Source organism: Schistocerca gregaria, chromosome 10, assembly GCF_023897955.1.
Source record: "Schistocerca gregaria isolate iqSchGreg1 chromosome 10, iqSchGreg1.2, whole genome shotgun sequence".
In the NCBI taxonomy this organism is placed as follows: domain Eukaryota; kingdom Metazoa; phylum Arthropoda; class Insecta; order Orthoptera; family Acrididae; genus Schistocerca; species Schistocerca gregaria.
In genome coordinates this window covers 189,629,264-189,651,350 of record NC_064929.1, presented here as the reverse complement: position 1 = coordinate 189,651,350, position 22,087 = coordinate 189,629,264, and the positions used below count along the sequence as shown (strand labels likewise).

Sequence of the window (22,087 nt, the reverse complement as noted above, 5' to 3'; positions counted from 1 at the left end):
TCAAGTATCAGACTGTGTGGGGCTTTCAGCCTAATTGAAGATTAGGCCTTCTGCCTTGTGTGTGTGTGTGTGTGTGTGTGTGTTTTTTTTAAATTAATTTTACCTGCAGTCTTAAATCATGGGCCTTCAGCCGTCTTTAAATTAAACTTCTTTGCTTTTTAAGTATTAGATTTGTTGGGACTTCAGTCATGTTATAGAACTTACTTACGTGAGGCCTTCTGCCCGTTTTGAGTCTGAATTTTAAGTTAATGGCTTTCAACCATTTTTAAATTTAAGTGGTTGTGCCCTTAAGGCATAAGATAGTGTGGCCTATTCAGCCGATAACTAAGTTCAAAAAATTTTGCTGTATTGCTTGGAGAACTAAATAAAGTTATATGTATTTGAGTGTAACTGACAGCTCCGGTTTGGCCTCTTTCCACAATTCCAACTACCTGTTCTGTTCTGCGGATTCAAGCAGGGCGTCTCGCGCAGGTGATTAGCCCGTGCTCTTACCGTATCCGCTGCTTTCTGCTCCTCCATGCTGCGGGTAGGACCACATTAAACTGTGGCCCAGTTTCGCCCACGTTTTTCGCAGACTACGTGGAAGGTTTTGCGGTGTGAAAGCGCCCCGTCACCTGCAGGTGGGGAATGCATTCGTGGCACTTTACTCCGAGTCCGCCCACTGCGATGAGTGATGGCCAGCCGTGATGCTTCGCTAATTAGCTGTCCCTCACCTTTGACGCACACACACACACTACTACTCCTACGCATCGAAGTTGCGGAAGTTAATTTTGTCTTGCCACAAACGTTGCCGTTTGTCACCGCTGTCTGCAAAGAAAGAAGCACGTCCGATTGCGCTAGAGCTACGTTCTTCTCTTATTGGCATCTGCTTATTGCCACACAGCCATCCATCATATTTACACAGTACCATTATTAATGGCTATTCTACGATCGTCATCCGGATGTTTTTTCGTGAAGTTTCATTAAGGGTGTGCTTTGAGAGATGCGGATTATTAGCCTACAGTCCCCAAGGGCTTTGGTGCTGACTCCACCTTCGGCCTAAGGACGTACCATCATAGCTACAGGGTCACTTAAAAGTCTCTTACCTGTTTTTCCTGAGATGTGAAACTATCTACGGCAGGTCTCTCTGCTATTTACGAATACAAAGGAACTGAACACGTGTCAGTAGGATTAGCGCTCCGACAGATCATAACAAAGTTATGTATATATACACTGAAGAGGTAAAGAAACTCTTACACCTGCTTAATACCGTCTAGCGCACCCGCGAATACGCAAAAGTGCCACAACACGACGTGGCATGGACTCAACTAATGTCTGAAGTAGTGCTGGAGGGAACTGACACCATGAATCCTGCAGTGAAGTCCATAAACCCGTAAGAGTAGGAGGGGGTGGAGATCTCTTCTGAACAGCACGTTGCAAGGCATCGCAGATACGCTCAATAATGCTCATGTCCGATGAATTTGGTGGACAGCGGAAGTTTTAAACTCAGAAGAGTGTTCCTGGAACCAATCTATAGCAAGAATGAGATTTTCACTCTGCAGCGGAGTGTGCACTGATATGAAACTTCCTGGCAGATTAAAACTGTGTGCCCGACCGAGACTCGAACTCGGGACCTTTGCCTTTCGCGGGCAAGTGCTCTACCAACTGAGCTACCGAAGCACGACTCACGTCCGGTACTCACAGCTTTACTTCTGCCAGTATCCGTCTCCTACCTTCCAAACATTACAGAAGCTCTTCTGCGAACCTTGCAGAACTAGCACTCCTGAAAGAAAGGATATCAGCGCACACTCCGCTGCAGAGTGAAAATCTCATTCTGGAAACATCCCCCAGGCTGTGGCTAAGCCATGTCTCCGCAATATCCTGGATAAATTAAAAGAACCAGATGTTGTACACAGTTTCAGGGAGAGCATAAGGGAACAATTGACAGGAATGGGGGAAAGAAATAAAGTGGTAGAAGAATGGGTAGCTTTGAGGGATGAAGTAGTGAAGGCAGCAGAGGATCAAGTAGGTAAAAAGACGAGGGCTAGTAGAAGTCCTTGCGTAACAGAAGAAATATTGAATTTAATTGATGAAAGGAGAAAATATAAAAATGCAGTGAATGAAGCAAGCAAAAAGGAATACAGACGTCTCAAAAATGAGCTAGAGGACAAATGCAAGGATGTAGAGGCTTATCTCACAGGGATAAAATAGATACTGCCTACAGGAAAATTAGAGAGACCTTTGGAGATAAGAGAGCCACTTGTATGAACATCAAGAGCTCAGATGGAAACCCAGTTCTAAGCAAAGAAGGGAAAGCAGAAAGGTGGAAGGAGTATATAGAGGGTCTATACAAGGGCGATGTACTTGAGGACAATATTATGGAAATGGAAGAGGATGTAGATGAAGATGAAATGGGAGATACGATACTGCATGAAGAGTTTGACTGAGCACTGAAAGATCTGCGTCGAAACAAGGCCCCGGGAGTAGACAACATCCCATTAGAACTACTGACGGCCTTGGGAGAGCCAGTCCTGACAAAACTCTTCCATCTGGTGAGCAAGATGTACGAGAGAGGTGAAATACCCTCAGACTTCAAGAAGAATATAATAATTCCAGTCCCAAAAAAAGCAGGTGTTGACAGATGTGAAAATTATTGAACTATCAGTTTAATAAGTCACAGCTGCAAAATACTAACGCGAATTCTTTACAGACGAATGGAAAAACTAGTAGAAGCCGACCTCGGGGAAGATCAGTTTGAATTCCGTAGAAATGTTGGAACACGTGAGGCAATACTGAGCCTACGACGTATCTTAGAAGCTACATTAAGGAAAGGCAACCCTACGTTTCTAGCATTTGTAGACTTAGAGAAAACTTTTGACAGTGTTGACTGGAATACTCTCTTTCAAATTCTGAAGGTGGCAGGGGTAAAATATAGGGAGCGAAAGGCTATTTACAATTTGTACAGAAACCAGATGGCAGTTATAAGATCGAGGGACATGAAAGGGAAGCAGTGGTTGGGAAGGGAGTAAGAGAGGGTTGCAGCCTCTCCCCGACGTTATTCAATCCGTATATTGAGCAAGCAATAAAGGGAAGAAAAGAAAATTTCGGAGTAGGTATTAAAATCCATGGAGAAGAAATAAAAACTTTGAGGTTCGCCGATGACATTGTAATTCTGTCAGAGACAGCAAGGGACTTGGGAGAGCAGTTGAATGGAATGGACAGTGTCTTGAGAGGAGTATATAAGATGAACATCAACAAAAGCAAAACGAGGATAATGGAATGTAGTCGAATTAAGTCGGGTGATTCTGAGGGAATTAGATTAGGAAATGAGACACTTAAAGTAGTACAGGAGTTTTGCTATTTGGGGAGCAAAGTAAATGATGATAGTCGAAGTAGAAAGGATATAAAATGTAGACTGGCAATGGCAAGGAAAGCGTTTCTGAAGAAGAGAAATTTGTTAACATCGAGTATAGATTTAAGTGTTAGGAAGTCATTTCTGGAAGTATTTGTATGGAGTGTAGCCATGTATGGAAGTGAAACATGGACTATAAATAGTTTGGACAAGAAGAGAATACAAGCTTTCGAAATGTGGTGCTACAGAAGAATGCTGAAGATTAGATGGGTAGATCGCATAACTAACGAGGAAGTATTGAATAGGATTGGGGAGAAGAGAATTTTGTGGCACAACTTGACCAGAAGAAGGGATCGGTTGGTAGGACACGTTCTGAGGAATCAAGGGATCACTAATTTAGTATTGGAGGGCAGCGTGGAGGGTAAAAATCGTAGAGGGACACCAAGAGATGAATACACTAAGCAGATTCAGAAAGATGTAAGTTGCAGTAGGTATTGGGAGATGAAGAAGCTTGCACAGGATAGATTAGGATGGAGAGCTGCATCAAACCAGTCTCAGGACTGAAGACCACAACAACAACATGTTTTGTAGTAAATAAAATCGCTTTTCTCGCCTACCTCCTTGAAATACAAAATATCTAAAGGCAAAATTAAATTACAGTTAAATAAGGCAACAAATAAGATTAGAAGAGAATGTAAGTAGGCTGTTTAGGTTTTCTTATTGGTAACGCCGCTTAGCGCTCGGTATGAAAAATCACTGGCTGTGCCATGTGCAGTCTGTGGCTGGTTTGCATTGTTGTCTGCCATTGTAGTGTTGGGCAGCGGCAGCTGGATGCTAACAGCGCGTAGCGTTGCGCAGTTGGAGGTGAGCCGTCAGCAGTGGTGGACGTGGGGAGAGAGATGGCGGAGTTTTCAAATTTGTAAGAATTGGTGTCATGAACTGATATATATATTATGACTATAAAGGTAAATACATTGTTTGTTCCCTATTAAAATCGTTCATTTGCTTAGTATCCCTATCAGTAGTTAGTGACTTCCGTAGTTTGAATCTTTGAGTTAGCTGGCAGTAGTGGCGCTTGCTGTATTGCAGTAGTTCGAGTAACGAAGATTTTTGTGAGGTAAGTGATTTGTGATACATATAGGTTAATGTTAGTCAGGGCCATTCTCTTGTAGGGATTATTGAAAGTCAGATTACGTTGCGCTAAAAACTATTGTGTGTCAGTTTAAGCACAGTCGTGTATAATTGTTCAAAGAGGACGTTTCACATAGACCAGTCTTGTATAATTTTTCTAAGGGGACGTTTCAAGAAAAAAATATATTTTTGACTCTAGGAATATGATATTTGGTCGTAGGACCCACGAAGTTTGTAGGGCTTTCGTATCAAGTGTGAGAATGAATTCAAATCGTGAAGAACAAAGTTATTAATGTAGAGGGTGGTTATAGTTAAAATGTCGCTACTTCAGCCAGTGTTGACGGAAAAATATTTACCTGTGTATCAACAACAGGGGACCAAGAACAGAGCCCTGTGGGACAAAATTACGAAGTCAGATTTTTCTGGGGCTGTTAGTAAGATTTCGAAAATAGAATAGTAGAGGTTTTGAAGATAAAACCGCTTCAGTTGTAAGCACTTTATTTACAAAGCACGACCGCTTTCCCAGCACTTTAGCTCCATCGTCAGATGCTATCTGTACAATGTTACAAAGAGTCATGTCAGGCAAGTAACTAAAATGAAGAGATATACAGGATGAAAATACTCACAAAATCATGTTCTGATCACAAAAGAGTATGAGATGACCCAGAATTCATAGCCGGCAATTTATCGCTAAATAGTGGATGTGTTGTTGTTGTGGTCTTCAGTCCTGAGACTAGTTTGATGCAGCTCTTCATGCTACTGTCCTGTGCAAGCTTCTTCATCTCCCAGTACCTACTGCAACCTACATCCATCTGAATTTGTTTAGTCTATTCATCTCTTGGTCTCCCTCTACGATTTTTACCCTCCACGCTGCCCTCCAATACTAAATTAGTGATCCCTTTGTGCCTCAGAACATGTCCTACCAACCGATCCCTTCTTTTACTCATGTTGTTCTACAAACTCCTCTTCTCTCCAATTCTATTCAATACCTCCTCATTAGTTATGTGATCTACGCATCTAATCTTCAGCATTCTTCTGTAGCACTACATTTCAAAAGCTTCTATTCTCTTCATGTCCAAACTATTTATCGTCCATGTTTCACTTCCATACATGGCTACACTCCATACACATACTTTCAGAAATGACTTCCTGACACTTAAATCTATACCCAATGTTAACAAATTTCTCTTCTTCAGAAACGCATTCCTTGCCATTGCCAGTCTACATTTTATATCCTCTCTACTTCCGACCGTCATCAGTTATTTTTCTCCCCAAATAGTGAACATCTGTTGGTAAATAGCATGAAACAGCATAGAACACTTCCGTGATATGTTCCCTCAATACCTAGAGAGAACAAGAACTAAAATAAGAACTTCCTAATAACAAACTATCTGGTAGGCACAGTACTACCAAACTACACTCACCAAGTGTACCAGTATTTGATGAGCTAACGGTTTCCTATATACTGAAACAGTGATCAAGAACTGACTGCAGATGGTCATCTGCGGTTATGGTTGGTTGTTTGATTTGGGGGAAGAGACCAAACAGCGAGGTCATCGGTTCCATCGGACTAGGGGAGAATGGGGAGGATGTCGGCCGTGCCGTTTCGTAGGGACTATACCGGCACTTGCCTGGAGCGAGTTAGGGATGTCACAGAAAACCTAAATCTGGATGGCCGGACGCAGGTTTGTACCCTCGTACTCCTGAAAGCGAAACTAGTGTGCCACCTGGCTCAGTTAGGGATTATGTAAAATTATGTAGCACTAAGTGACTTACATCTACATTTATACTCCGCAAGCCACCCAACGGTGTGTGTCGGAGGGCACTTTATGTGCCACTGTCATTACCTCCCTTTCCTGTTCCAGTCGCGTATGGTTCGCGAGAAGAACGACTGCCGGAAAGCCTCCGTGCGCACTGGAATCTCTCTAATTTTACATTCGTGATCTCCTAGGGAATTATAAGTAGGGGGAAGCAATATATTCGATACCTCATCCAGAAACGCACCCTCTCGAAACCTGGACAGCAAGCTACACCGCGATGCAGAGCGCTTCCGTTGCAGAGTCTGCCACTCAAGTTTGCTAAACATCTCCGTAACGCTATCATGTTTACGCGCCGCTCTTCTTTGGATCTTCTCTATCTGCTTCGTCAACCGGATCTGGTACTTATCCGACACTGATGAGCAATACTCAAGTATAGGTCGAACGAGTGTTTTGTAAGCCACCTCCTTTGTTGATGGACTACATTTTCTAAGGACTCTCCCAATGAATCTCAACCTGGTACCCGCCTTACCAACAATTAATTTTATATGACCATTCCACTTCAAATAGTTCCGCACGCATACTCCCAGATATTTTACAGAAGTAATTGCTACCAGTATTTGTTCTGCTGTCATATAATCATACAATAAAGGATCCTTCTTTCTATGTATTCGCAATACATTACATTTGTCTATGTTAAGGGTCAGTTGCCACTCCCTGCACCAAGTGCCTATCCGCTACAGATTTTCCTGCATTTCGCTGTAATTTTCTAACGCTGCAACTTTGCCGCGTGGAAGTTCCGACACTATCTACTAGGTCATATATATACAGGGTGATTCAAAAAGAATACCACAACTTTAGGAATTTAAAACTCTGCAACAACGAAAGGCAGAGCTAAGCACTATCTGTCGGCGAATTAAGGGAGCTATAAAGTTTCATTTAGTTGTACATTTGTTCGCTTGAGGTGCTGTTGACTAGGCGTCAGCGTCAGTTGATGCTAAGATGGCGACTGCTCAACAGAATGCTTTTTGTGTTATTGAGTACGGGAGAAGTGAATCGACGACAGTTGTTCAGCGTGCATTTCGAACGAATTATGGTGTTAAACCTCCTGATAGGTGGTGTATTAAACGTTGGTATAAACAGTTTACAGAGAATGGGTGTTTGTGCAAAGGGAAAAGTCCTGGACGGCCGAGAACGATAGATCGGCCGCCAGGCAGCCCGTGGCAGAGTACTTCATCACTGGCCCACAAGAAGCCCTGATCTTACCCCTGCGATTTTTTCTTATGGGGGTATGTAAAGGATATGGTGTTTCGGCCACCTCTCCCAGCCACCATTGATGATTTGAAATGAGAAATAACAGCAGCTATCCAAACTGTTACGCCTGATATGCTACAGAGAGTGTGGAACGAGTTGGAGTATCGGGTTGATATTGCTCGAGTGTCTGGAGGGGGCCATATTGAACATCTCTGAACTTGTTTTAGAATGGAAAAAAAACCTTTTTAAATACTATTTGTAATGATGTACAACAGAAGGTTATATTATGTTTCTTTCATTAAATACACATTTTTAAAGTTGTGGTATTCTTTTTGAATCACCCTGTATATTGTGAAAAGCAATGGTCCCATAACACACCCCTGTGGCACGCCAGAGGTTACTTTAACGTCTGCAGACGTCTCTCCATTGAGAACAGCATGCTATGTTCTGTTTGCTAAAAAAATCTTCAATCCAGCCACACATCTGGTCTGATATTCCGCAGGCTCTTACTTTGTTTACTGCAGAATCGGTTTTATTTTCAAAATGTTATATCCCTGACTAGAACGTTCACTGCATAGTAGAGATCGTTGACTACCATAGTGGAGATTCCTGCTACTAGATACAGTGCCGACTAAATCTGGCTAGAGAGTGGTCCAGTACTCACCCCGAAGAGAGGGTCGGATCGGCGTCCGAAGCGCAGTCGCAGGGAGGGCGATCGGTTGGACTTGCGCACCAGCTGGTGGTCGTCGGCAGCAGCGGCGAGACGAGCGCCCTCCGCCTCGCGCTGCAGAAGCAGCTCGTACAGGTCGCGCACGTCTGCAACACATGTGGAACCACACACGCACATGTCAGTACTCATTTCACCTCATCAGCCCTTATCTAGCATATACTCTACATGCAGCATCTGTACCACACTGTAAAGTACGCTGAGGTAACAAAACACCATGGGACAGCGATATGCACATATACACTTGGTGGTAGTATATACACTACCGGCTATTAAAATTGCTACACCACGAAGACGACATTCTACAGACGCGAAAGTCTGTCAACGGCAAAATAATTAGCATCCAGTGATTCGCGGACGTGACAAGAACTGAAATGGAGGGCAGTAAAGCAAAAGCAGAAATACTTAACTTCGTTTTTAAATGTTCCATTACAACGGAATACCCAGGAGCAGTACCCCAATTTAGTTCTCGTACCACTGGAAAGATGAGTGAAACAGATATTAAAGTCAATAGCATTGAAAAAGAGCTGACGTAGTTAAAATTGAACAAAATCCCAGGAACCGACGGAGTCCCTGTTAGATTCTTTACTGGCGAGGAGAGCACGGCCGTGTCGGAACCCAGTTTCTCAGGAACTTCGCCCAGTGCAAGAGGAGTCAAAATAAGTGAACACGTGACTCGGCTTATAGTAGGTGCCCGACTATTTCTGAGAAAACAGTGGTCAAAGTTTTCGAGGCGTTTTTGAGGTACTGTATTTGCCTTATACCGCGCAATGTTTCCAGATCAAATGGTGACACAATGGTTAGCGTTGTGGCTTATGAATTCTGCGACCCATGTTCGAGATCCGAATGCTGTTTTTATTTATTTTATTTTTATTATTTCTGTTTATCTACCCATGTCCGTACAAGGTTACTACACGAATATTTCTAATCGAATTACGGAATAAGATGGCTTTATATTAATCGTAAAATTACATCTATATTTCACAATAAGTTCCATACATTTATTGTATAATATACGTGTGTATGGCATATTGAGGGTTTCCAGTCTTTTTTAACTCTAATATTCTGTTATTTCATTCTCAAATTAATTGTTATACTAATTCTTATATTTTATTCACATGTTTATTCACCAGGAAGATTTTCTGCGTTCCCTTGGATGATACCGAACATAGAAACATTCTTAACATAGATATTCCGAACACCACGTGCATCGTGCGAAGGCACGCATGGCACAGTGAAGTTTTTTCGGATGAGTCACTCGGGATGGACACGCCGGTAACATTGGTGAACATTTAGCGCGCTGGCAATTAACGCCTAATCCATCACTTTTCCGGAGACACGTCTGCAGTTCATTGCGTATTAATATGCACTATAGGAATTTCACCGAAAACAGTTGAAAATAATTTCCTCGTTCATCTGATATGCAATTAGTAAACGAATAAGCATAACTTTATATCAATATGCACTGGAAAACATTTGTGTAGAAATTTTCTCTAGACATGTTATATAAATGTAAAATAAAAATAAAAGTAATAATCGGGTTTCGAACGAGGGGCTCAAAATAAGAAGTCCCGACGCTTACCACTGTGCCGCCATTTCGTCCGAGGACATCGCGCGATAAAAGGCACATAAACTACCTCGAAACTACCTCGAAAAATTTTAACGTCATTTTTTTAGAAACGGTCGAGTATCTACGCATAAGCCGAAACACTTCTTCGCTTATTTTGACCTCTCTTCCACTGGGCGAAGTTCCTAGGAAATCGGGCTCCAACACGGCCGTGTTTTCCTCGTGATTTTGCTACTTTCCTTTTTCACCCCTTCCGCTCCCGTGGTTCTTACCACCGCAGCAATTTTTTCCAGACAGTAAGTGATATGTGTACCAAGTTTGGTTGAAATCGGTCCACTGGTTTCACAGGAGATGCGGGAAATCCTAAGTCAGACTTTAACGAAATAAAACCTCTAGGGTGTCCCTAGCTGCTCTGTAGCTACCAGTGAAAGCCCCACAACAATCTCTCAAGCAGTTTTGCAGATTAGCATGTTTAGACAGACAGACGAGACGGTTTTAGTAAAACTTTAAATCACGATACCTTCGTTTTCCGTGATAGAATTTTGATGAACTGAAGCCTGTATGGTGCCTCAAACTATGCTCAAGTTTTCTGCGAAAAGCCCATGAAAATCTGTCAAGTTGTTTTGGTTCAAAGACTGACAGACACCCACACGATAGTTTTACAGTATTATTATTAGCGCAGATGTATATTAAAGCTGTCGGTGATTTAGGAAGGAGTTCAGGGTGCATCAACAAATATTTTTGATCGATTACCCAATTACGACAAGTGTTCAAATGGTTCAAATGGCTCTGAGCACTATGGGACTTAACAGCTATGGTCATCAGTCCCCTAGAACTTAGAACTACTTAAACCTAACTAACCTAAGGACAGCACACAACACCCAGTCATCATGAGGCAGAGAAAAACCCTGACCCCGCCGGGAATCAAACCCGGGAACCCGAGCGCGGGACGCGAGAACGCTACCGCACGACCACGAGCTGCGGACACGACAAGTGTCTGACAGGCAGTAGAGCAAGCTTTCTTAATCTAACCTAGTAGCATTCATTCTCGCTGTGGGATGTGATCATAAAGTTTTCGCTCACAGTGTACGGGTATGAAGACGTCGGCTCTAAACAATGGTAAGTTAGTTGTTTTCAGAAACTTAGCAGCGAAGTATCAATATAATCTCATGAATGAGATATTTCAAGAACATCCATCGTATTTTTCTTACGTACTGTTAAGATTTATCCAAAAATTTTTCTTAAAAATACATCAAAGGGCAATTAACAAGAATTGCTTGCAAACTGAGTGCACGTAACATGGCTTAGCATTGACTTACCACTGTTTACGTGCTCACCGAGTTATCAAGGCATCAATTTGATGTTCCTCAAAAATACAAATTTAAAAGGTCCGAACTGTTTGAACTGCTGTACTAAAACATCATTACCAGCTTTTCGAATAATAAACCATAACAACCTCAGCCGGCCGGAGTGGCCGAGCGGTTCTAGGCGCTTCAGCCTGGAACCGCGTGACCGCTACGGTCGCAGGTTCGAATCCTGCCTCGGGCATGGATGTGTATGATGTTCTTAGGTTAGTTAGGTTTAAGTAGTTCTAAGTTCTAGGGGACTGATGACCTCAGATGTTATGTCTCATAGTGCTAAGAGCCATTTGAACCATATCAGCCTCGGAATTAATCTATGATTCAATACAATGTAAAATTAATGTTGTGTTAGTATTTTATGTGAACAATGTCAACGATGGCTCTTAATCTTTCTGCCATCACACTGTCAAATAAATTTATGTGGACAACGGTAGGGGACACAACTGAACACATTTTTCTTGTGTAAATCATGATTTGCATTACCTGATTAGCGACAACTTTTGGAGCGCATTTACATTCAGGAACATATTCAGTTTCTTCGTCTGATTTCTAGTCACTTGCACCATTCTCGGATTTGCAACAAATCGTTCATGAAGAACATTTTTCTGGCACGAACACTGCACACGTTACTACTACTATCAGCACTTACTACTGTTTACATGCACACATCTTCACAAAGACCGAGAGAGGTGGCGCAGTGGTTAGCACACTGGCCTTGCATCTGGGAGGACAACGGTTCAAACCCGCCTCCGGCCATGCTGATTTTAGGTTTTCCGTGATTTCCCTAAATCGCTCAGGTAAATGCCGGAAGGGTTCCTGTGGAAGGGCACGGCCGACTTCCTTCCCCAAGCCGATGGAACCTATAACCTCGCTGTTTGGTCCCCTCTCCCGAATCAACCAACCAACCTGACAAAGTCTGCATTAGTGACAATTTGAAATTCTGAACTATCAATAAATGCGAATAAGCACATCACGTACCATGTTTTACATTCAAATTTCTGTTTCTTATAGACTGTTCCTTGCCATTATTTATGGTCGGGGTCTTCATATCAAGAAATAAGGAGAGAAGATCTGAACTGAAGGTGGCGTCGACAGCACGGTCATTAAAGCCCAATCAGACATCCAACCCGAGGATGGGTTGGGAAACTGGCTGTGCCCTTTGAAGGGAACTATCTCAGCACTTATATTTAGGGATTCCTAGGAAAGCTAAATTTGGATAGCAGGACGCTAGGTTCAACCGTCCTGCTCCCAAGTGTGTGTCCAGGGTACTGAGCACAGCGCCACCTCGCTCGGTGTCAGTATGCGAGGTCTGTGAGGAAAGTAATGAGACTGACAACACTGTGAGCGATATGGCAACACTGTGTTGTTCCACTTCTGCAGACCGCTGTGTTCAACCCTTGCAGATGCTCAGACCAGGTTTCAGCTCCGTACAGTCATCACGTAGTTTTCGAGAGAAGTGTCAGTTGTGTTTTTGTTATGTGTTACGAAACGGGAACAGCGGAATTTAGAGCAATGTTATGCCATCAAGGGTTCCGTTAAACTTCGAAAATCCGCTGGTGTGACCTTTGAAAAGTTGAAACGGGCCTATAGGGAACGATTTTTTTTTTTTTTTTTTGTCAAGAGCACAAGTTGATAGCTGGCACAAATCAGTTTTGGAAGGACGAGAACATTCTGGAGATGAACCGTACTCAGAGAGATCTGAATGCAGTGATGAGATTGTTCTTCCATGACAAAGTGGCAGCCAAGTGTTTTATAAAGATGTTCTGGAGAGGTTCAGGAAAAGGTGGATCGAGTGAGACTGGACATCGTAGGCAAGTGGAAGGTGCGTCATGATAATGCCCCCTGTAACACGGCCACTTCCATCACGAAATTTTTAACCCCAAAAGGCAGTCATGTTGTTCAACAACCCCCCTCCCCCCCTATTCACTTGTTCCGGGTGCTTGTGACTCTTTTTCTCGAAATTGAAAAAGGTCGTAAAAGGACGTCATTTTGGGAAGATACCAACACGTTAAAGGCCCCACCAGTTGAAGCTTTTCAGCGCTGCTACCAAGACTGGCAACGACGACTCCTCTGGTGTATAGCTGCCGAAAGGAACTATTCTGAAGAGGACAACGTTGTTGTTGTTGTTGTGGTCTTTAGTCCTGAGACTGGTTTGATGCAGCTCTCCATGCTACTCTATCCTGTGCAAGCTTCTTCATCTCCCAGTACCTACTGGAACCTACATCCTTCTGAATCTGCTTAGTGTATTCATCTCTTGGTTTCCCTTTACGATTTTTATCAAAAATGGTTCAAATGTCTCTGAGCACTATGGGACTCAACTGCTGTGGTCATTAGTCCCCTAGAACTTAGAACTACTTAAACCTAACTAACCTAAGGACATCACACACATCCATGCCCGAGGCAGGATTCGAACCTGCGACCGTAGCAGTCGCACGGTTCCGGACTGCGCGCCTAGAACCGCGAGACCACCGCGGCCGGCCACGATTTTTATCCTCCACGATGCCCTCCAATACTAAATTGGTGATCCCTTGATGCCACAGAACATGTCCTACCAACCGATCCCTTCTTCTGGTCAAGTCGTGCCACAAACTTCTCTTCTCCCCAATTCTATGCAATACCTCCTCATTAGATATGTGATCTACCCATCTAATCTTCAGCATTCATCTGTAGCACCACATTTCGAAAGCTTCTATTCTCTTCTTGTCCAAACTATTTATCGTCCATGTTTCACTTCCATACATGGCTACACTCCATACAAAAACTTTCAGAAATGACTTCCTAACACTTAAATCTATACTCGATGTTAACAAATTCCTCTTCTTCAGAAACGCTTTCCTTGCCATTGCCAGTCTACATTTTATTTCCTCTCTACTTCGACCATCATCAGTTATTTTGCTCTCCAAATAGCAAAACTCCTTTACTACTTTAAGTGTCTCATTTCCTAATCTAATTCCCTCAGCATCACCTGACTTAATTCGACTACATTCCATTATCCTCGTTTTGCTTTTGTTTATGTTCATCTTATATCCTCCTTTCAAGACACTGTCCATTCCGTTCAACTGCTCTTTCAAGTCCTTTGCTGTCTCTGACAGAATTACAATGTCATCGGCGAACCTCAAAGTTTTTATTTCTTCTCCATGGATTTTAATACCTACTCCGAGTTTTTCTTTTGCTTCCTTTACTGCTTGCTCAATATACAGATTGAATAACATCGGGGAGAGGCTGCAACCCTCTGTTACTCCCTTCCCAACCACTGCTTCCCTTTCATGTCCCTCGACTCTTATAACTGCCATCTGGTTTCTGTACAAATTGTAAATAGCCTTTCGCTCCCTGTATTTTACCACTGACACCTTTAGAATTTGAAAGAGAGTATTCCAGTCAACATTTTCAAAAGCTTTCTCTATGTCTACAAATGCTAGAAACGTAGGTTTGCCTTTCCTTAATCTTTCTTCTAAGATAAATGGCTCTAAGCACTATGGGACTTAACATCTATGGTCATCAGTCCCCTAGAACATAGAACTACTTAAACCTAACTAACCTAGGGACAACACACAACACCCAGCCATCACGAGGCATAGAAAATCCCTGACCCCACCGGGTATCGAACCTGGGAACCCGGGCCCGGGAAGCGAGAACGCTACCCCACGACCACGAGATGTGGGCTCTTCTAAGATAAGTATTGCCTCACGTGTGCCAGTGTTTCTACGGAATCCAAACTGATCCTCCCCGAGGTCGGCTTCTGCTAGGTTTTTCCATTCGTCTGTAAAGAATTCGTGTTAGTATTTTGCAGCTGTGGCTTATTAAACTGATTGTTCGGTAATTTTCACATCTGTCAACACCTGCTTTCTTTGGGGTTGGAATAATTATATTCTTCTTGAAGTGTGAGGGTATTTCGCCTGTTTGATACATCTTTCTAACCAGATGATAGAGTTTTGTCAGGACTGGCTCTCCCAAGGCCGTCAGTAGTTCCAATGGAATGTTGTCTACTCCCGGGGCCTACTCAGGTCTTTCAGTGCTCTGTCAAACTCTTCACGCAGTATCGTATCTCCCATTCCATCTTCATCTACATCCTCTTCCATTTCCATAATATTGTCCTCAAGTACATCGCCCTTGTATAGACCGTCTGTATACTCCTTCCACCTTTCTGCTTTCCCTTCTTTGCTTAGAACTGGGTTTCCATCTGAGCTCTTGATGTTCAAACAAGTGGTTCTCTTATCTCCAAAGGTCTCTTTACTGCTGTAGGCAGTATCTACGTTACCCCTAGTGAGGTAAGCCTCTACAGCCTTACATTTGTCCTCTAGCCATCCCTGCTTAGCCATTTTGCATTTCCTGTCGATCTCATTTTTGAGACGTTTGTATTCCTTTTTGTCTGCTTCATTTACTGCATTTTTATATTTTCTCCTTTTATCAATTAAAGTCAATATTTCTTGTGTTACCCAAGGATTTCTACTAACCGTCGTCTTTTTACCTACTTGATCCTCTGCTGCCTTCACTACTTCATCCCTCAAAGCTACCCATTCTTCTTCTACTGTACTTCTTTCCACCATTCCTGTAAATTGTTCCCTTATGCTCTCCCTGAAACTCTGTACAACCTCTGGTTCTTTCAGTTTATCCAGGTCCCATCTCCTTAATTGCCCACCATTTTGCAGTTTCTTCAGTTTTAATCTACAGGTCATAACCAATAGATTGTGGTCAGAGTACACATCTGCTCCTGAAAACGTCTTACAATTTAAAACCTGGTTCCAATATATATATATTATTCCAATATTTTTGTTAAAAGAAATAAAACTTTGGTGGACAAGTCTCATTACCTTTCTCACATGCGTCGTATCCCACAGTGAATTTAAAGGAACACTAGCCAACTCGGCGATGCTACGAAGTTGCTAAATATTTACAGGAATGGATATACGTTCTAATCTCCTGCTCCCCACTCTCTCTGTCGATCTCTTCCTCCCCCCTCCCATTGTACTGTCCATCACCACCTCTCCTTTCTCCCACTCCATCTCCACCTCCCACTCTCTATGTCCACCTCTTTCTTCCCCCTCTATATGCCCATTTCGTCCTCCTCCTCTCTGTCCCTCCTATCATAGCCCTGTTTATTGTTATTGCAAACGAAACCACCACTGGCAATTGAAATCGCTTAAAGTGAATGGGTAAACTGGTTAGGAGAGAACGCTCCAGCTGCTAGATAGGTGGGGATTGTAGCTCCGATGACAGTATTTTCTATAGTTTTGATCAGGGGTCTTTACGATGTTTCGCACGATTCCGATCCCATAGTACTATTCTGATCTGAAGCCTATAAGCCATAAATAGAAATTCCTGTTTTCTGTTACAACCAAGTGCAAGAAAAGAAAAACAAAGTAGCACATTGCTGTGTATACAGTTTTTTGTTTGTAATTACACAATGGGAAAGAATACAAGTGGGAGAAGCAATGTTTGTCTACTGGTTTAAATTCACCGCTATTATACTTAAAATTGGGTGTAAGAAAGAAAACGAAACCGCACATTTTCACAGGGCAGCATTTCCTTTCTCGCACTCCATTTTAACAGAAGACCTGTACATTGCTGCTAAAAAAATTGTGGAGCCCATGTCAATATAAATGTTGACTAGAGCATTGTGTAAATATATGAAATAAATCGGCCAATAAATATTCAAGACTTTAGCTGACAACAATATATATCGACAAATTATAGCCCACTTCCGTCCCTACGCTCATTAGAGCACTGTGTGAATATTTGAAGTAATTCGGACAAGAGCTTCTCGAGATTTTTCGATGCAACAACGGTTCACCCATATACTGGGTGACAGTTATTGAGCTATATGAAATAAAATCGTCATAACTTCTGAACGGTTTGAGATAGGACGTTCAAACTGCACGGTTGGCCGCAGGTCATGATGGGAATTAGTATGCGCCGTATGGCGACGAAGCCTACTTTCATTTGGATTCGTTCGTCAATTAACAAAATTGACGCATTTGGGGAATTGAGAATCCGCATTTCCCGATCGAGAAGCCTATTCAACCTCAACGGGTGACTGTGTGGTGTGCAACGTCCAGGCAGGGATTATTCGGTGCAATATACCTCGATGGCACGGTGACCACTGAAAGGTACAGGAAGGTTTTGTAACATGATTTCATCCCCATTACCCAAAGTGATTCTGATTTCGATAAGATGTGGCTCATGCAAGATGGAGCTCGATTCCATCGAAGCAGGAGAGTGTCTGATGTCCTGAAGGAGCACTTTAGGGACCGCAACCTGGCTCTGGGGTACCCAGAGGCCACTGGCATGGGCCTCGGTTGGCAGGCATATTCTCCGAATCCGATGTGACTCCTCCTTGTGGGGCTATGTTGAAGGCAAGGAGTGCAGCATAACTCCAAAATCATTGCTGAGTTGAAGACAGCCATTCAGGACGTCATCGACAGCATCGACGTTCCGACACTTCAGCGGGTCATGCAGGATTTCGCTATTCGTCTGCACCACGTCATCGCCAATGATGGCAGGTATATCGAACATGTCATAACATAAATCCGAATATCTGTAGTGACGTTTACATGTTGAGTAAAGCGTGTGCAAGCCGTAGTTCGTAACTAATTTGCTTTTTTCCCCATACAGTTCAATAATTGTCACCGTGTGTGTGTGTGTGTGTGTGTGTGTGTGTGTGTGTGTGTGTGTGTGTGTGCGTGTGTGTGTGTGTGTGTCGTAGAAAAATCAGTGCCTCATCAGTTACTCGATTTTAACACCTAATCTTCAGCATCCACCTGGGGCACCACATTTCAAAAGCTTGTGTTCTTTTCTCGCCTGAACTGTCTACGTTACACTTCTATACAAGGCTACACTCCACACAAACACCTTGAGAAAAGACTTCCTAATACTTCAATTTACATTCAATCTTAACAGATCTCTCTTTTTCAGAAAATATTTTCTTATTATCGCCAGTGTGTATTTTATATGCTATCTATTTCAGCCGTAAACAATTATTTTGCCGCCCAATTAGCAAAACTCATCGCCTAATTTTAGGGTCTCATTTCTCAATCTGATTTCCTCGGTATCACCTGGTTTAATTCCCTTTCCAAATCTGTGACTGGTGTCCTTTACTGCTCGATCATTCTGCATAGACAGAAAGGCTACTATCCTATGTTAGTTCCTTGTGAACTATTGCTTATCTCTCATGTTATCCCACTCTTATAACTGCACTTGTACTCTTTGATCAACTGCTCACAGAAAATCTGTAATAATCATATGTTTAAACTCATCAGTTGACGTTTCTCCGGATGTGCTGGAGCTTTATGAGCTAGTGAATGAAGTGTCGTGTGTGTGTGTGTATGTGTGTGTGTGTGTGTGTGTGGGCGTGAGCGTATGTGTATGTGTGTGTGAGCGAGGATATCAAACCAGCGTAGCGAGTAGACACAGCTTAATTAACCACCGGTCACCTCTATTGTGGCCGTCCGCCGTCTCTGGATGTGCACACTCTGTCTGGTAACAACAGGGTCACCGGTTCTATTCTCTGCCGGGCCCCCATTCTGAAACGGATAAGCCGTCGCCGTTCCACTCAGTGCGGCTATACGCAGTGGGAATACTGAACTTTACAATGCTGTTCGTACGCTGTTACTCGTCATGCCATCAACATGACGAACATAAACACTCACCGAAATCCAAAACGCGTAAATTACGGGGCAGTAACTCTCATGACACGACATTCGTTGGTTTCACCAATTCTTAACAGAACTGTCATCTACCAACGTAACCTGAACTTCCTGGTGCGCTAGAGGTTAGCCTGTTACCACAACCAACATATCAGGAAGTAAGTTACGCCTTATTAGGGCAAGCCGAATGTTTATTGAATGCTGCACTACACTTCAAACGGACGCAGATACATGAAACTACGAATCCATGCCGAACAGTCACCCATATGTTTATTTCAAAATTCTTAAAGCTTTTTAAATACACTACTGGCCATTACGTAAAATTGCTACACCAAGAAGAAAAGCAGTTGATGAACGGGTATTCATTGGACAAATGTATTATACTAGAACTGACATGTGATTACATTTTCACGCAATTTGGGTGCATAGATCCACTGGCCCTTAAAATGGATAATGGATAATGCACGACAGCATGTTGCAAGTCCTGTACGGGCCTTTTTGGATACAGAAAATGTTCGACTGCTGCCCTGGCCAGCACATTCTCCAAATCTCTCGCCAACTGAATACGTCTGGTCAATGATGGCCGAGCACCTGTCTCGTCACAATACGCCAGTCACTACTCTTGATGAACTGTGGTATCGTGTTGAAGCTGCATGGGCAGCTGTACATGTACACGCCATCCAAGCTCTGTTTGTCTCAATGCCCAGGCGTATCAAGGCTGTTATTACGGCCAGAAGTGGTTGTTCTGGATACTGATTTCACAGGATCTACGCAGCCAAATTGCGTGAAAATGTAATCACACGTCAGTTCTTGTATAATACACTCCTGGAAATTGAAATAAGAACACCGTGAATTCATTGTCCCAGGAAGGGGAAACTTTATTGACACATTCCTGGGGTCAGATACATCACATGATCACACTGACAGAACCACAGGCACATAGACACAGGCAACAGAGCATGCACAATGTCGGCACTAGTACAGTGTATATCCACCTTTCGCAGCAATGCAGGCTGCTATTCTCCCATGGAGACGATCGTAAAGATGCTGGATGTAGTCCTGTGGAACGGCTTGCCATGCCATTTCCACCTGGCGCCTCAGTTGGACCAGCGTTCGTGCTGGAAGTGCAGACCGCGTGAGACGACGCTTCATCCAGTCCCAAACATGCTCAATGGGGGACAGATCCGGAGATCTTGCTGGCCAGGGTAGTTGACTTACACCTTCTAGAGCACGTTGGGTGGCACGGGATACATGCGGACGTGCATTGTCCTGTTGGAACAGCAAGTTCCCTTGCCGGTCTAGGAATGGTAGAATGATGGGTTCGATGACGGTTTGGATGTACCGTGCACTATTCAGTGTCCCCTCGACGATCACCAGAGGTGTACGGCCAGTGTAGGAGATCGCTCCCCACACCATGATGTCGGGTGTTGGCCCTGTGTGCCTCGGTCGTATGCAGTCCTGATTGTGGCGCTCACCTGCACGGCGCCAAACACGCATACGACCATCATCGGCACCAAGGCAGAAGCGACTCTCATCGCTGAAGACGACACGTCTCCATTCGTCCGTCCATTCACGCCTGTCGCGACACCACTGGAGGCGGGCTGCACGATGTTGGGGCGTGAGCGGAAGACGGCCTAACGGTGTGCGGGACCGTAGCCCAGCTTCATGGAGACGGTTGCGAATGGTCCTCGCCGATACCCCAGGAGCAACAGTGTCCCTAATTTGCTGGGAAGTGGCGGTGCGGTCCCCTACGGCACTGCGTAAGATCCTACGGTCTTGGCGTGCATCCGTGCGTCGCTGCGGTCCTGTCCCATGTCGACGGGCTCGTGCACCTTCCGCCGACCACTGGCGACAACATCGATGTACTGTGGAGACCTCACGCCCCACGTGTTGAGCAATTCGGCGGTACGTCCACCCGGCCTCCCGCATGCCCACTATACGCCCTCGCTCAAAGTCCGTCAAGTGCACATACGGTTCACGTCCACGCTGTCGCGGCATGCTACCAGTGTTAAAGACTGCGATGGAGCTCCGTATGCCACGGCAAACTGGCTGACACTGACGGCGGCGGTGCACAAATGCTGCGCAGCTAGCGCCATTAGACGGCCAACACCGCGGTTCCTGATGTGTCCGCTGTGCCATGCGTGTGATCATTGCTTGTACAGCCCTCTCGCAGTGTCCGGAGCAAGTATGGTGGATCTGACACACCGGTGTCAATGTGTTCTTTTTTCCATTTCCAGGAGTGTATATTGGTCCGATGAATACACGTTTATCATCTGCATTTCTTTTTGGTGTGGCAATTTTAATGGCTAGTAGTGTATATGAAGATGGTATCTGTTCTTTCGGACATGTCCGGAAGAACCGGTACCATCTTCATATCGTAGTTTATTGTTTTTTTGGATGGTATTTGGTAAGACGGACACTGACTGCTCACAATTAACGTCTAGAAATGCAAGTTTACAACGGAGGCTTACCGTTAATCCCTTTTAATAAGGAGTCGAAGCAGGCGACGAGCTAAGTCGCTGTAAACAAGGGTTAGTCTGCGATCGGACTGCACCGGCTGCGGTCGGAAGCAAAGTTTGACTGCGAGGCAACAGGCGACCGCTTACAAGTTCCGTCATTTGGCGGCGGCAGGCAGTTGCGGGTGCAGTGCCTATCTGTCGCGGGCGCAAAGCCGCCAGTGTGATCCGATTTGAGGCGAGGGCTCCGAACAGTGCAACCAAACTCGAGAAGATGTTAACTCCGAGTCTACAAGGATGTCATTAGCGCCAGGGTAAGCCGGTTAAATTCATTACAAAATACGCAATAGCTGCCGAACAAATTCAAATCCACATCTACATCTTCATACATAGTCCAGCAGCCACCGTATTGTGAGTGGTGGAGGTTACTCTGTACTGACACTAGTCACCTGCTTTCCTATTCCACTCGGAAATAGAGCGAGGGCAAATTACTGTCTGAATGCCTCCATATGAGCCCTAATTCACGTATCTTTGTGGTCCTTAGGCGAAATACACGTTGGCGGCAGTTGAACTGTTCAAATGCCGTTTCCCTAAATTTTCCGAACAGTGTCCCTCGATAAGACCGTCGCCTTGCCCCGAGGGATTCCTTTTTGAGTTCCAGAAGCATCTCCGTAATACCTGCGTGTTGTACGAAGTTACCAGTACCAAACCTAGCAGCTCGCGTCTGAATTGCTTCGATGTCTCCTTTAATTCGACCTTCTGAGAATCGCACACACTCCAGCAGTACTCAAGAAGGGTTCGCACCAGCGTCCTATAAGCAGTCCCCTTCACTGACGGACCACACTTTACTAAAACCTCGT

At 44.0% G+C, this 22,087-nt stretch overlaps 1 protein-coding gene across 1 annotated transcript in view; it reads right to left on the bottom strand.

Annotated features, from left to right (window-relative positions):
* LOC126293576 (short neuropeptide F) overlaps nucleotides 1-22,087 on the bottom strand; it is a 518,100-nt gene that overhangs the window by 16,206 nt on the left and 479,807 nt on the right. Inside the window, exon 3 of the mRNA XM_049986850.1 lies at nucleotides 8,138-8,289. Coding sequence (XP_049842807.1) covers nucleotides 8,138-8,289 — 152 coding nt within the window. The remainder of the gene's footprint in view (nucleotides 1-8,137; nucleotides 8,290-22,087) is intronic.